General features: G+C 40.9%; 1 protein-coding gene across 15 annotated transcripts in view; it reads left to right on the top strand.

Moving 5' to 3' along the window:
• EXOC6B (exocyst complex component 6B) overlaps window positions 1–16,054 on the top strand; it is a 712,770-nt gene that overhangs the window by 674,336 nt on the left and 22,380 nt on the right. Inside the window, exon 21 of one of the 15 annotated variants that reach the window (XM_064268718.1) lies at window positions 12,056–16,052. The exons of the other annotated variants lie outside the window; for them this stretch is intronic. Coding sequence (XP_064124788.1) covers window positions 12,056–12,139 — 84 coding nt within the window. The 3' untranslated portion in view covers window positions 12,140–16,052. Of the gene's footprint in view, window positions 1–12,055; window positions 16,053–16,054 lie in introns of those variants that run through there. 15 annotated transcript variants of the gene reach the window in all.

Below are 16,054 nucleotides of genomic sequence, written 5' to 3'. Positions count from 1 at the left end.
TTAGGTCATCTGGTCAGTCTCCTGGGTACAGCTACAGGGTGTTTCTTTTAGAACACGGTCTAGTCTTTGTCCAGTCTCTATTTAAACATCCCAGATGTTAGTGCTTCCTTCTTTCTCAAAGAAGCTTAAAGAATAAAACAAACTGTGTTTTCTTGCATGCTTCTTTCCTCTGCTTGCTTCCCTGTCAGTTTGTCCGTACCATGTACAAACCCATACTGGGAGTCTCTTTCTCAGGCAGAAGTATTACTTCAAGACAAGCCAAGAGCAAGGGCAGAACAGGTTTGTGTTTCACCTGAGAACTTTCACAATGTCTGCAAGTGGGACCAGAAGCATCTCTGCTATTCTGTTGAGTTTTAGGCTTTTGAAGTTTTTTTTTTTTTTTTTGAGCTTTCATTTCTCTCACGTGGCCAGATTTCTTTCCCCTTCTTTCTAGGACACCTATGTAATGTTTTCTCTTTTGCCCAGAGCTGTGAAAAGGAACTGTTTGTTTGACTATGGGTTTCCCTTTTCTTTTTTTTTTCCTCCCCCCACCACAAACCCATTGCTCTCTTCCTCTCCCAAAGAAGAAAGAGGAAAGCAAGCCACAATAATACTTCTGTAAATTTATGGCTACTCTGTAATGTTTAATCACAGCTACGTGACTGGGGGCTTCAGAGCAGGCGTACAAGTTCAGCGCAAGGTGAATCTTGTCTGAGATAATCTGAAAGTTCATTCAGAGGTGAGGGCAGCAGCCTCTTGCAGACGGGTGAGGTTAACAGGAGGTCACCTGCTTTTTTTTTTTTTACTTTCTGGTCTTCTCCCCTTTAATGTGTAAACAAAGGGAAAATGTAACTTCCAATGAACTTGGCATATGTTGTGCTCACGCTAATCTTGGCCTAGCCAACTGTAAACAGTCCAATATCCTGTAGCCGAGCCTTTCCACCCATTCTCCCCCTTTTGGAGAGCATGAAGAAACACAACAGGAAGCACAGACTAGCACCTTGTGGAACCAGGCTCTGGTACCCCAGGGTACCTCAGGGAGCCCAGCGGGAAGCCCTAAGAAGAGATCAGGCAGAGGTGTTTGCTATGATGTACTCAGGGCCTTGCCAGGACACAGTACTTTCTCATACAGTCAACACACATTTATCAAGTACCTTCTCTGCTTCACCATACAGAGCTCAACACTAAGAAGATGAAGGTGGACAAGGCCTTAAGGTGCTTGTCCTTAAGCTAAAAGGCCAGGGTATCTATGATCTTATAAGGTAAGAAGGTGAAGGAGAGGGACTCTGCTGATATCCAGAAAAGGCTAAAGACAGCTTCCATATAGAACTGTGTCAGAAGTTCCCCTCTGTTGGAGTACCTGCTATGGTTTCCAGCCTATTTGCAGAGTTGCCTCCAGGCCAGAGAATTCTGTCTTCTAGGGTCACTGTGAGTCAGAATCGACCTGAGGGCAATGGGTTTTAGTTTTTTACAGAGGTAGTAGTATGTAACACGGTGGGGTCCTATAACCTGAGTTTCAGCAGCTTACAGAAGAACAGTGGCCACTTTGAAGCCTGACCAACTCCCCAGTTCCTTGGCAGTCTAGAGCTTCTGGGCCAGTACAGTGCTTGGGGTACAGTGCTTGGGGAACATACCTCTGCTGTACCTCAGTAGCCCTCTTGGGAGTGTGGGAGCATAATTAATACTCCACTATCTGGAGCAGGAATAACTGCTTGGTGAATTATCTGTGGTGAGGATTAAATCTCACGTCAACTTCTAGAATCCCTTACTCACTTGAGGGGTGTTCAGGGAATGTAGGCTTTTTTCCTCTGCGGTCCGCCTAAGAATGTTTTAGTTATATGACTTGGTAACAGAAGTCCAGCAGCCAAGAAGAAACAGTGTTTAGCTGTAAAATTCTTTTTGTACTGTGTTTGGTACCACTCTGTGACCAAAAAATAGAAATTCCCTCGACAATTCTTGGTACTAAGTATTTCATAGCTAACACTGGCCCAGGCCTCTGCCAGGTAGAAGCAGAAAAAAGATAAATCCTGCCCTTAAGGAGCTTATAATCTCCCTGTAGAGGCAAGAGAAAAGAAGTGCATTAGTTTAAGATAGGTATGATGCTACCATACGGGATACTCTTCTTGGGAATGATTAAAGAAGGCTTCTGGAGGGTCTCTTAAGAATGGGAAGGATCTGGACAGGACAAAGAGACAAGGAGAGTCATTCTAAATCAGAAAACAACATGAGTGAAGTTATGCAGTCAGGAATGAGTTTGTCATCTTCATTGTCATTTTCATCATCTTCAAAATAGGTAATATTTGGTGAGCATTTACTACATGCCAGGGATGGTGCTAAGTAGTTTTTATCAAGGTCAGAAAACCAAACCCATTGCCATCGAGTTGGTTCTGACTCATAGCGACCCTATAAGACAAAGTAGAACTGGCCTATAGGGTTTCCAAGGAGCAGCTGGTGTATTTGAACTGCCCACCTTTTGGTTAGCAGCCAGACGCTTAACCAACTGTGCTGCCAGGACCCCATAAATCACTATCAAGGTAGATACTATTGTTTCCACTTTAAAGGGAGACTAATAACTTGCCCAAGAGCACATAGTGAGAAACAATAAAAATCCTTAACTGCAGCTTCTAGGTAAAATGACTTAAATTTGTCACAGCAGTATTCCTCTTTATAACTCTGACGATTTCCTAAACCCCCACCCTCTGCCCTCAGCCCAAACCCAAAAACCCGCTGCCATCAACTGAATTCCGACTCATAGCAACCTCATAGGGTTTCCAAGGCTGTAAATCTTTACAGGAGCAGATTGCCACATCTTTCCCCCATGAAGCCACTGGTGGTTTTGAACCACTGACCTTTTGGTTAGTGGTTGAGTGCTTTAACCACTGTGTCACCAAGGATCCTATCCCTCAACCCAGTTTTGTAAAATGTGTTTTTGAGATCCATAAAGAGGACAGGAAGTGGGATGGGGTTGGGAGACTTTAGATGCTAAAGAAGTAGTCTTCAAGTCAGGAATGTGGCTTCTTACCAGATGGAGGGAGCTAGTCAAAGGGATTGACTAAAACTAGACAGTGATGGTTTGCTAATGGCACCTTGGTATCTACTTTTGAGTGACTTTCCTGCTGACCTGGGAGAGGTCACAGCTAGAAGAATAGATTTTCTCTCCCACATGTTGCTCATGGTATTTAAACTGTCAGTGGTCCCCTCCCAAAAACCACTGCTTATGATCTGGCCCTTGTTTAGATCCTTGAAGGAGCTCTGCTCCCAAGAAAGAAGCAACATGGATAAATGCTAATCTGGAGAACATTCGTCTGCCCCTGGCTCTCAGAGAATGTGGACATGAGGGTCCGGGGTCAGAAGAAGGGTGTTGTAGGTTGGATGAGAGCCAGGGGCTCTGGTCTACATTATATTGAAGCAAAATCAGACAGCTTCTGTTGTTTTAAAGCTCATGAAGAACGACATGTAGTTGCTTTTTAAAAATCGAAAACCGTGTGGTAGTAGTATTAGTAATTATAATAACAATGTGAAATTTTCAAGTGCTTTAATTTACTGTATTTGTTTTCATACCCTTATGTAATAAATTGGAGCAGGTTTTACCAAATTCATCTAATTGATTGAGAAACTCAGTCAAAAATCCATAATAGTTTGAGACCTCAGAACAAGCCATGCTATAACCCAGATAAAACAAACACAAAGACTTAATGTTGGATAAAGGCTCCCATGCCATCAAAACTAAAGACCTTATTGCTTTGACCACACAAGAAATTGGAAGACTGAGCTTGTCTACGTAGAATAAGAGAAGAAATATTCCCATTTTAGAAGCACTGAAGATGATACCAAGCTCTCTCACAATGAGGTTTCTTTTTTCACCTAACCTCTCCTTCCCACTCAATTCAAACAGTAATGGACATTTAGATGTTTCTTGGGGGAGTTTAGAGTAGACAGTCTATTCAAGGAAAATGTAAGCCTGGAATCCAGAATAAGAGCTAGGGAAGCAGAGCTTTCCCCCCTCTACTATATAGGGTTGCTATGAGTCGGAATCATCTCGACGGCAGCGGGTTACGGGTTATGATCCCAGGTCAACCTCAGAGACTTCCTAATCAATTCCCAAAGGCTCAAAAATGGGGATGCAACTTCCTGGCATTACTATTCAGAAAAGAAATATTTTGTGTTTGTCTTAGTTCTGGTCAGAGCAGGTTTAGTGACATCGGCTTTACTGTGCTTCTTTCTCCTTTACTCCACTGTATGTCTTTTCCCAAGGAGAGATGGGCTTCCTTTCAATTATCTCCTTAAGAGTCTTAGTCTAGGCTAGTCACCTGAGTTTTCTCTGTGTCATCTGCTGTGGTATAAATTAGGGAATATTTAAGTTGGCCTACTAAGTGGCCTGACATTTTTACACCATTTTAGATAGGTATGGTGGTAAAGATTGACTGATCATTTCTACTCACCTAGCATGTTGCCTGTTCCCTGGATACAGGTGAACACCGCATTTTCCCATCAGCCAGAAACACAATTGTACAAATCCCCGTCAGTGAATGAATTGATAAATACATTGTAGTATGTTTAAGTATACTTATTCAGTGGAGAAGGAGCCTGGTGGTGCAATGGTTAAGCACTCAGGTGCTAACCAAAAGATCAGTGGTTCAAACCCACCAGTGGCTCTGCAGAAAAAAAGGCCTAGCAACCTGCTGTCATAGGAAACCCTATGGGGCAGTTCTACTATGTCTTATAAGTCTCTATGAGTCAAAATTTACTCAATGGCAAACAATAACAACAGCATACAGTGAAGAATATTATTTAGGAGTTAAAACGAATGAACTAGGTTTAGATGCATCAACATGGATAGATCTTGAAAACATAATATTGAATGAAAAAAGCAAGATGCAGAATGTTATGTACGATGTTGTAACATATAAAAAAAAAAAACAAACCCAGTGCCATTGAGTCAATTCCGACTCATAGCAACCCTATAGGACAGAGTAGTACTGCCCCATAGAGTTTCCAAGGAGCACCTGGCCAAAAAAAAAATTTTTTTTTTTTTTTTTACCTGGCAGATTCGAACTGCCGACTCTTTGGTTAGCAGCCATAGCACTTAACCACTACGCCACCAGGGTTTCCTTGTAATATATATGTAAGTTAAAACACAAAACATTACCATATATTGTTTCTGTAGTAAAAGCATACAGATGTAGTGGATACACAACAAAATCATGATAGCAGTCTCCTCTAGGAAGGCAGAAGGGACAAAGGAAGGAAGAAGGATTTCACCTTTGTTTATAATGTCTTATTCCTTTGGAAACCCTGGTGGCATAGTGGTTAAATGCTACAGCTGCAGTTCAAATCCGCCAGGCGCTCCTTGGAAACTCTATGGGGCAGTTCTACTCTGTCTTCTAGGGTCGCTATGAGTTGAAATCGACTCGACGGCAGTGGGTTTTTGTTTTCTTATTCCTTTAAAACAAGGAGACGATCTGAAGTAAATTTGGCAAATTGTTAACATTTGTTCACTAGGGGTGAGAGATTTTATATCATCTTTTTTACTTTTTTATGGTTTTTTTTTTTTTTTTAAGAAGCCAAAAAAAAACTCCCTTTCCTTCACCTCTCTAGGAATTTGACCTGTATTCTCTTCTCATAGATTGTAGTTTTCAACTAGCTGATTAAATTTTACCATATAGTAAAAAAGAGAAATACTGGACTGGAAGTCGGGGACTTGTGTTCTAACTCCAACCCCATTCATGGTAGCTTTACATATGATAATGAATCTTTCAGGACCTCGGTGTCCTCCTCTATAAGAGGAAGGAATGGTGCTGTTCTGTGTAACTTCTCACAGTCTGTCATTTTAGCAGCCTCATTCCTGCTAAACACAAACAAACCCTTTGCCATCGAGTCAAGAACTGCCCCATAGAGTTTCCGAGGAGAGGCTAGTGGATATGAACTGCCGACCTTTTAGTTAGCAGCCATAGCTCTTAACCACTATGCCACCAGGGTTTCCATTTTCTAACCAAGAGACAGATAATATGGAACTAATGGAAAGTTTTGAGTGTAAATGTCAGGCAGAATGCAAGCAAAAAAAAAAGTTCCATGAAAGATTTTTAGTCCCTCAGAGGAGTATTCTGAGAAGTAATATTGTGGCAGTTTTTGGCATGAGGACAATTTTAAAAAGGATATTCTGATAGAAAAGGAAGGATATTCATGCTGATGGGGGGAGGGGAAAGTTGGGGAGGAGGCTGTTTGTCCTAGAGTTTAGATAATTTCTAAGACTTCACTGTTTTTTGAACCTGGACTGCATTTGGTTGTTAAAGCCTGCCATAGGCTTCTGGCCAGCCTTATCCTCTACCTATAAAAAGCCACAGGGAGCAAAGTCAAAGAGAAAATCAGGACATATCTCTCCATGTCCCCAATGTGCCAGTCACACACACACACATTTCTGAATAGTTCTCAGCCAGTTGTGCCTCTTAGGCTTGGCCAAGATTTCTACCAAGTACTTACCTACTGGGCCTCCTTATACACATTGCCTTTTAGCATCTTAGAACTGAGCATGGTGGTGAGCAAAGGTGGAGGTAACCTTACCTGCTAAGCCAGTTGCCTCATAAATTAATCTTAAAAATCTAAATGAATTTCCTATCTCTCCTGGTGGGTGGCTCAGTGTTGCTGCCTAGAAACCTCTGGTGAGACACTTCATTCTCCAGTCTGATCTTCAGCCTTCTCCACACTCTTTTCATGTACTTTCCTTAGTGAATTCTGTTGCTTCCTGTAATCTCACTGAATTTCTCCTCTGCTCTTCTTGGGGGTTCTTTCTGGCTTTAAAATTCTAGCTCCTGATTAAGGACAAAAAATCAGGCAACTGTTTATCTACCCTTGTCACATTCTCATAGTTGTCTCATACCTGGTTTTAAATATGCTCCCCAGTTTGGACTTTCCTGGCTTAGACAGCCCAGATTTGTAATCATCTGATTTTAGTGTTGTTTCCTGTTGTGTAAGTACTAGGCATAGCTTAAGCAAAAGGCAGATATAAGAACTCAGAGACATATTGATCTCACAGAATTGTTAAAGAGAATTAAATACATTATCTATTTAAAAGGAGTCACTGGGTGGTATAAATGTATAAGCACTTGACTACTAGCCGAAAGATTGATGGTTTAAACCCACCCAGAGGTGCCTTGGAAGACAGGCATGGCAATCGTCTTTCAAAAGGTCACAGTCTTGAAAACCCTGTGGAGCACAGTTCTACTCTGCATATATGGGATCTCCATGAGTTGTAATTGACTAGACAACAACTAACAGCAACAACATCTGTTTAAAATATATACCACCAAGCCATCATTTATTGAGGTTCTCAATAAATATTTATAACCTTCTTTCTCCTCTAATGATTTGGCTTGACCTGAATAATCCTTTTCAAAATAGACCCAGCTAGTACTTATTCATTATGTATGTTGAGCAAATGGTCTGAGAAGCTGGACTGTATGAAGAAGAACATGGCATCAGTATTGGAGGAAGACTCATTAACAACCTACACCATGGAGATGACACAACCTTGCTTGCTGAAAGTGAAGAGGACTTGAAGTACTTACTGATTAAGATCAAAGACTGCAGCCTTCAGTGTGGATTACACCTCAAAATAAAGCAAACAAAAATCCTCACAACTTAATCATGATGATCAATAAGCAGCATTATGAAAAACGGAGAAAAAATTGAAGTTGTCAAGGATTTCATTTTACTTGAATCCATGATCAACGCCTGTGGAAGCAGAAGTCAAGAAATCAAACTATGTATTGCATTAGGCAAATCTGCCCCAAAAGACTTCTTTTATGTGTTAAAAAGCAAAGATGTCACTTTGAGGACTAAAGTGAGCCTGACCCAAACCATGGTATTTCCAGTTGCCTCATATGCATGTGAAAGCTGGAAAATGAATAAAGAAGACCAAAGAAGAATTGATGCCTTTTAATTGTGGTGTTGGTGAAGGATATTGACTATATGGACTTCCAGAAGAACAAACAGATCTGTCTTGGAAAAAGTACAGCCAGAAAGCTGCTTAGAAGCGAGGATGACGAGGCTTCATCTCGTGTACTTTGGACACATTATCAGGAGGGACCAGTCCCTGGAGAAGGACATCATGCTTAGTAAAGCAGAGGGTCAGCGAAAAAGAGGAAGATCCTCACTGAGATGGACTGACACAGTGGCTGCAACAATGGGCTCAAACACAGCAATGATTGTGAGGATGGTGCAAGACCAGGCGATGTTTTGTTCTGTTGTACATAATGGTCGCTTTGAGTCAAAACTGACTCAACGGCACTCGACAACAACGACAACAGTAGGGAACAGAACAGTAGAGGAAGCAGCCCTACTCTGTGAGAGGGCAGGCCCTGGATATGGTGTTTGTTTTCCTCGGAGGCAGCCGTTCATTTGGGAGCTGTCTGTCCTCCTGAAGGCCATTGGTTTAGCCCATCACAAGGCATGGTGTTTCTAGCAGTCTTGAAAACATTGACTGGGACTTGAAATAATTTTGTTTTCATATTGGCCTTATTCCCTTTTTCTGGGACAGGCATGTCAGCTCACCTGATGGATAGAAGGGAGGATCATTAATGACGCTAATTAACTTGATATATCCTCATAAAGGAAGAAGGAAATAGGCTGTGAGAACATGAGAGGTGTGTCATCTGGCACTACTCAACAGTCTGCTCCTTGGTCTGCCTGTGTGCTGTCTGGCTTCAAAACTTTACACAAAAGTTGCAAACTGATGGTCCAAGGAGTGATTGGCAGTGTTTTTAAAACATCAGAATTTGAATGTCTTTAGGAGGGTTATGTACTCTCCAGTGTTCCATGGCCCATGCCATTCCCTATTGTATTTCATCTACCTGATTTATTCATTGTATAGCTTGCCCGATCCCTGAAGTCAACAGATTTTGAAAGCCTTACCTCATGATTATCATTTAGTCTTCTCTGTCCCTCTCCAACATGCAGTCAGCCTTCACATCCTTCAGTTGGACCTGAGAAAGTGGCTGTCCCTTTCTCTCTCCTCCTGTTGCAGCCATTCTAGTCCAGATCCTCATTACCTCAAATCTTCTGTCTGAAAATTTTCTCCTCAAATCCACCTTGTATGCTCCTGCCAAGTTTATCTTACTAAATGAACTACTACTGAAATGTTACTACTCCCATGGCATATAAAGTAAAGAAAAAATCCCTAGTCTGCCAGTCAGTGCTGTCCAAAGCCTAACCCTACCTACTACTACCTCTTCAGTGTTTCTATTACTGGTCCTTTATATGCCACCTGGGCTTGCACTGAGGTAGTATACAATTGGCCCTTGAGAGAGGCCCAGAAGGAAACAGGGAAAAGCCAAGGCTCAAGAGTCAGACTATCCTGGGTCCACGTTCTGCCTCCATCACTTACTGGACATGTTCCTTTGTACCCATTCCTTTAACCTTTAAGGAGCTTTCTTTTCTTCACCTGTAAAATGGAAATACCTACCTCTTAGGCTGTTGATTTTTCTAGAGATTAAATGAAATGAGGTAACTGAGATGTCTAGCCTAGTATCTGTCACATAGTACAGTAAATGTTCAACAAAGTCAGTTTTCTTCTTCTCTTAAATACATGTCAGCTACTTCTGTTTCTGCACCTTGGCTTACAGTAGTCTCTTTGATTGCAGTTCCTTCCATTTTCTACTCTATTTATCTAAATTGTGCCCTTCTTTTTGGCAGAGTGGAACTTGAAAACTTTTGGTCTGCCTGGTCTTTCCTTGCCCTGAACTCCTATAGTACTCACTGCTTGGGCCTCTCATTTGGCTCTCAAGAGCAGGTGCCATGCTTGTTAGTACTTTTTATCAAATTTGTATACCACCTATTTCCAAAATGGACCTGCGGTGACTCATTAAAATAATACATAAAATAGAATTGAAAGGAAGAAAAGAAATTTAATGAAAAGGGAAATAGCAAATATACCACCTAGCCCCTTGAGACTAAAACTATGTCCTTTCTAAGAACTAACATTTATTTAATGCAACCTTTAGGATGCAGAACTCTTGAAATTTGGAAAATCTGGAGGAAAAAAAAAAAAAAAAAAGAATCCCTTGGTGATTTTGAACCACTTATAATCTAATACCTGTTGAATTGCTCTATTGATTATTTCCATATTTTGACAGACTTTAGTATGGAATTCTGAGTTGGAAATTTACATCTCCAGACTCTTAAACCCAAGTGAACAAAATAGGTTTTAGGTGCAAATATGATTGGGCCCAGGGCCTTAAGAAGTTACTTATATAGCGCTGAGCCTTTCAGCCAGACCCAATCATATTCCCCAGGCTACTGAGATTCTGGCTTATTCTAAACTTGCCCAGGGTATGAGGACATTCCCTGTCTTACCATCCTTTAATGTTAGATATTTTTTCTTATGTCTATCATATAGTACCAGGGCTGGAATTTATAATAATGACTCATATAAGGCAAGAAGTAATTTTCTGCAACTCTGTTTCTTAATTACTCATTTGTAAAAGAGAGCCAAAACCACTTTTCATTATGAATTCTTTATAGTTTTTCCTGTAGGTATCTAGCCAGTGTCTCCAGACTTTCTGATTGACAACTACTGTTGTGTAAAAAAAAAATTTTTTTTTGAGGATCCACCCCTAATACATTTGCTTATATAAGAATTTTTAAATAAATTATAATTAGATACTGAATAGCTACAAAAGGATACTACCACACAGACTCTCCTGTACCCATTGCAGACATTATCATTACCTTTGAAAAATCTGCTTGTGTGTGTGTGTATGTGTGTACTAATATTATTACCTAATATTTCAAGGCACAAAAGATAATTAGATTAAGTAAGGTTCATTATTCACAATAGTGGACTTTCTTGATAATTTCAAATTTGGGAGGCTGACTTATTGTCAAATCTGATTAACTTGTCATTGTTTTTACTTTATAAAGTGAATGATAAAGAGCTTGTGCTATGATTAGGAGACTTGTGGGCTCTGCCTTTCTCTTAATGTTTGCTTACACTTACATTGTTAACATTATCTTCAATCCATGGTTTCTTTGCAGGGGTGTTTTTAAACCAATTATTTATTTTGGCCAGAGAGGGATGACAGTTTAGTTAACAACTCATTAATATAGTTCCTTATCCACTAACTCAGGAACTTTTAACAAATCACAGTATGCAGAAAGAAAATGAACACTGGCACGTGACTCCTACCTTTTTCCCACCACATCTGTGACAGCACTTCCATCCAAAAGCCCGCACCTGCCTGCCTTCCCCAGCCCAACAAGGGACAACCCAGTCAGCCCATCCTTCCCTTGAACTTGTATGTACAATATGATTATTATCACCCACTGTGATAATAAGTTTTTCTTCCGCTCCCCTACAGCAGCATAGATGCTGTCATCAGTAAGACATGACCTTACAGGACAGTCTCTGACTTAAAGGAATGCTTGGTATTAGCATATTTTATTAGAGAGTCTTCCCCCAGGCACCAGCTGGTGACAATGGGAGAGCCTTAAGGCTCCTTGTCTTTCCCTTTCTTTTTACCAAGATAGTCTCAGAGGTGAAAAGTTTAGACAGTAAACCTATAAACCCACATTATGAGGCAAATAAATATTTCTCAGGGTGACGTTCCCTTTCAGAGGAAGCTGCTGATGTGCAGTTGGCCTCTGAGAAAGAGCTTAATGAGGTCTCCGTCCACCTGGTACTTGGGCTGGCGGGATATCAGGGAGTTGCATAGCCACTACTTTCCACTTACCCTGCCCCTCTCCTTGCTCTTACTCAGCCAGGGAAAAAAGAGAAGGAGATCAGGCTTTTCTGGGAGGCCCAGGAACTGGCCTAGTGATGGCTATCATTGCAAAGCTTAGGATAAGCTAGGATCCCCTTACTCAGAGGGATCCAGAGAAACTCAGAACCACTTTCCACCCCAATTCCAGAGCCTGTGGAATATCCAAAGGCCTCCTCCAGATTTCTGTGGACTTTTAGATACCTCTAGTCTCACAACTCTGGCATCCTTTCTGTATGGCTTATGTGATAGAAACAATGCCAGAGATTGCATGATAGGATTTTGTAATTGGCCTATTCATTGGAAGCTCCTTTTTTCAACAGCATAAAAGGCAACTATACATGTGGGCCTCACCAGATGAAATACACAGGAATCACATCTACTACATCTGTGGAAAGAGACGATAGAGAAGCTCAGTGTCCTCAGTCAAAGTCAGAGCAAGGCCAGGGGCCGACTGTGGAACAGACCATCATTGCTCATATGCAGGTTCAAGTTGAAGCTGATGTCATGGATTGAATTGTGTACCCCAGAAATATCTGTCAATTTGGCTAGGTCATGATTTCCAGTATTGTATGATTGTCTACCATTTCGTTATCTGATGTGATTTGCCTGTGTGTTACAAATCCTGTCACGGTGATATAATGAGTTGAATTAGTAGCAGTTATATTGATAAGCTCAACAAGATCAGATAGTGTCTTAAACCAATCTGTTTTGAGCTATAAAAGAGAGAAGTGAGCAGAGAGACATGGAGGCCTCATACCACCAGTAAAGTAGTCCGGGGAGCAGAGCGTGTCCTTTGGATACAGGGTTCCGGTGCAGACAAGCCCCCAGACCAGGGGAAGATTGATGAGAAGGAACTTCCTCCAGAGCTGAGCAAGTGAGAAAGCCTTCCCTTGGAGTCAGTGTCCTGAATTCAGACTTCTAGCCTACTGGACTGCAAGAGAATAAACTTCTCTTAGTTAAAGCCATCCACTTGTGGTATTTCTGTTACAGCAGCACTAGATGACTAAGACAGATGAAGAAAACTAAAACAAATCCACGAGACCCAAAATACATCCTTGAGTATATTCCACCTGAATTTAGAGACCATCTCAATATAGATTTGATGCATTGAACACTAATGACTGAAGATCAGACAAATTGTGGGATGACATCAAGGGCATCTTACATAAAAAAGCAAAAGGTCATTAAAAAGACAGGAAAGAAAGAAAAGACCAAAGTGGATGTCAGAAGAGGCTCTGAAACTGGCTTTTGAACACAGAGTAGCTAAAGCAAAAGGAATAAATGATTAAGTGAAAGAGCTGAAGAGATTTCAAAGGGCAGCTCGAGAAGACAAAGCAAAGTATTATAATGAAATGTGTGAAAACCTGGACTTAGAAAACCAAAGGGAGGAACATGCTTGGCATTTCTCAAGCTGAAAAAACTGAAGAAAAAATTCAAGCCTCAAGCTGCAATATTGAAGAATTCTATGGGCAAAATATTGAACAACACAGGAAGCATCAAAAGAAAGTGGAAGGAAAACAGAGTCACTGTACCAAAAAGAACTGGTCAGTGATCAACCATTTCAGGAGGTAGCATATGATGGTATTGAAGGAAGAAGTCTAAGTGACACTCAAAGCATTGGCGAAAAACAAGGCTCCAGGAAATGACGAAACACCAATTGAGATGTTTCAACAAACGGATGCAACAGTAGAAGCACTCACTCACCTACGCCAAGAAATTTAGAATACAGCTACCTGACCAACTGACTAGAAGAGATCCATATTTGTGCTCTTTACAAAGAAAGGTGATCCAACAGAATGTGGAAATTATTGAACAATATCAGTAATATCACACGTGAGTAAAATTTTGCTGAACAGTTAAAAAATGATTGCAGTAATACATTGACAGAGAACTGCCAGAAATTCAAACTGAGTTCAGAAGAGGATGTGGAATGATGGATATCATTGCTGATGTCAGATGAATCTTGGCTGAAAGCAGAGAATACCAGGAAAAAATTTTACCTGTGTTTATTGACTATGCAAAGGCATCCAACTGTGTGGATTATAACAAATTATGGATACCATTGTGAAGAATGGGAATTCCAGAGACCTTAATTGTGCTCATGAGGAACCTGTATGTAGATCAAGAGACAGTCATTCAAACAGAACAAGGGGATACTGCATGATTTAAAATCAGGAAAGGTGTGTGTCAGGGTTGTATTCTTTTACCCTATTTATTCGATCTTATGCTGAGCAAATAATCCAAGAAGGTGGACTATATGAAGAAGAACACGGAATCAGGATTGGAGGACTGACTCACAAACAACCTGTGATATGCAGATGACACAACCTTGTTTGCTGAAAGTGAAGAGGACTTGAAGCACTTATTGATGAAGATCAAAGTCTACAGCCTTTAATATGGATTACATCTCAACATAAAGAAAACAAAAACCCTCTCAACTGGACTGATAAGCAATATCATGATAAACAGAGAAAAGACTGAAGTCAAGGATTTCATTTTACTCACATCCACAATCAATGCCCATGGAAGCAGCAGTCAAAAAATCAAACAACATATTATGTTGGGCAAATCTGCTGCAAAAGACCTCTTTAAAGTGTTGAAAAGCAAAGATGTCACTTCGAGGACTAAGGTGCAACTGATCCAAGCCATGATGTTTTCAGTTGCCTCATATGCATTCAAAAGCAGGCTAATGCATAAGGAAGACTGAAGAATTGGTGCCTTTAAATTATGGTGTCGGCAAAGAATATTGAATATACCGTGGACTGCCAGAAGAATGAACAAATATGTCTTGGAAGAAGTACAGCCAGAATGCTCATTAGAAGCGAAGATGGTGAGGCTTCATCTCATGTACTTTGGACGTAACTATCAGAAGGGACCAGTCCTTAAAGGAGGACATCATGCTTGGTAAAGCAGAGCATCAGCAAAAAAAAAGAAGTCCCTAAATGAGATTGATTGACACAGTAGCTGCAACAGCAGCCTCAAACATAGCAATGATTTGGAAGACGATGCAGGACCAGGCAGTATTTCGTTCTGTTTTACATAGGGTTGCTATGAGTCAGAACGGGCTCTAAGGCACTAGCAACAATTAGTCTTACAGCCTCCTCTGCTTCCTGGGCTCCCATTTCTATGGTGTAAGTGAAACAAAACCTGTTTTTTGAGTTCCACCAAAAAAAGAAAAAAATCCATTCACCCAAGCAATTGGGAACAGTCTGTTGTGGTTATGTTATGAGTCAAGTGTGCAAAGTAGAACTGCTCCATAGGATTTTCAAGGCTGTGACCTCTTGGAAGCAGATCGCCAGGCCTGTCTTCCCAGGCATCTCTGGGTAGGTTCAAATCACCAACCTTTTGACTAGTAGTCTAGCCCTTAACTGCTTACATCACCCTGGGAGCAGAGTAGATTTGTCTGGAGATTGGCATCGAGTGGGTGGGTTTGTAGGGGAGATTTATATCACATACTACAAAGGTGACAGCCTTGAAAAAGTCACTCATTACATGATCCAGGTCTCCAAAGTTTTTTGAGGCCACAATACCATTAGAGATTTCTTTCTTAGCCCCTCTTACACGTGTTAGTGAAGACTCCTCTTCTGGTAAGCTCTCTGTCACTCAAGAACCAGAGTAACAACAACAACAACAACAAAAAATGAACCAGAGTAACAAATTCCTTCCCTCTTCTCTACTAGATGTCTTGGCACCTTGGGGTGTCACCACACAAGATATTTTCCCAAATGTGTTTCTCTCCCCTAAAAGAATTTTGGTGCCAGCTATTAAAATAATGTTTTTGCCACCTCGTTACAGTTAGAAGGGTCTCCCAGAAGCCATTCTCTTTTCTTTCTCTTAATAGATATTAGAAATCTTATATTTCACAGCACACCGCCCTAGACCTAGAAGTAAACTTGTTCTGTAAAGAAGCAGGTAGTATTTTAGGCTTTCCGGGCCATGTGGTCTCTGTCGCAACTATTTAACTCTGCTGTTATAGCACAAAAGCAGCCACAGACAATATGCAAACCCATAAGCATGGCTGTGTTCCAATAAAACTTTATTTACAAAATACAAAGTGGTAGTTTTCATCCCCTGATGTAGAAGAAAGCAGCCTTGATGAAAACAAAGAAACCTCCAGACTAAAATTCATTCTCCTTAGTTTAACATACAAGGCCTTTTATCACTTACCTCGTTCATCCTGGTTATTCCCAAGGCACTCCTGAGAGACCCAACTATGTCAAAACCTTGACTGACACCCTGCCCCCTTAATCCCCACATACCTGGCTCTGGTTTAGACCCCCTTCCTTTGAACTTTTATACAACTTACAGTACTCATATCA

The sequence above is a fragment of the Loxodonta africana genome, chromosome 15 (genome assembly GCF_030014295.1).
Source record: "Loxodonta africana isolate mLoxAfr1 chromosome 15, mLoxAfr1.hap2, whole genome shotgun sequence".
NCBI lineage: Eukaryota > Metazoa > Chordata > Mammalia > Proboscidea > Elephantidae > Loxodonta > Loxodonta africana.
The sequence above is the reverse complement of the archived record's forward strand: the minus strand, read 5'-3'. Positions and strand labels throughout refer to the sequence as shown.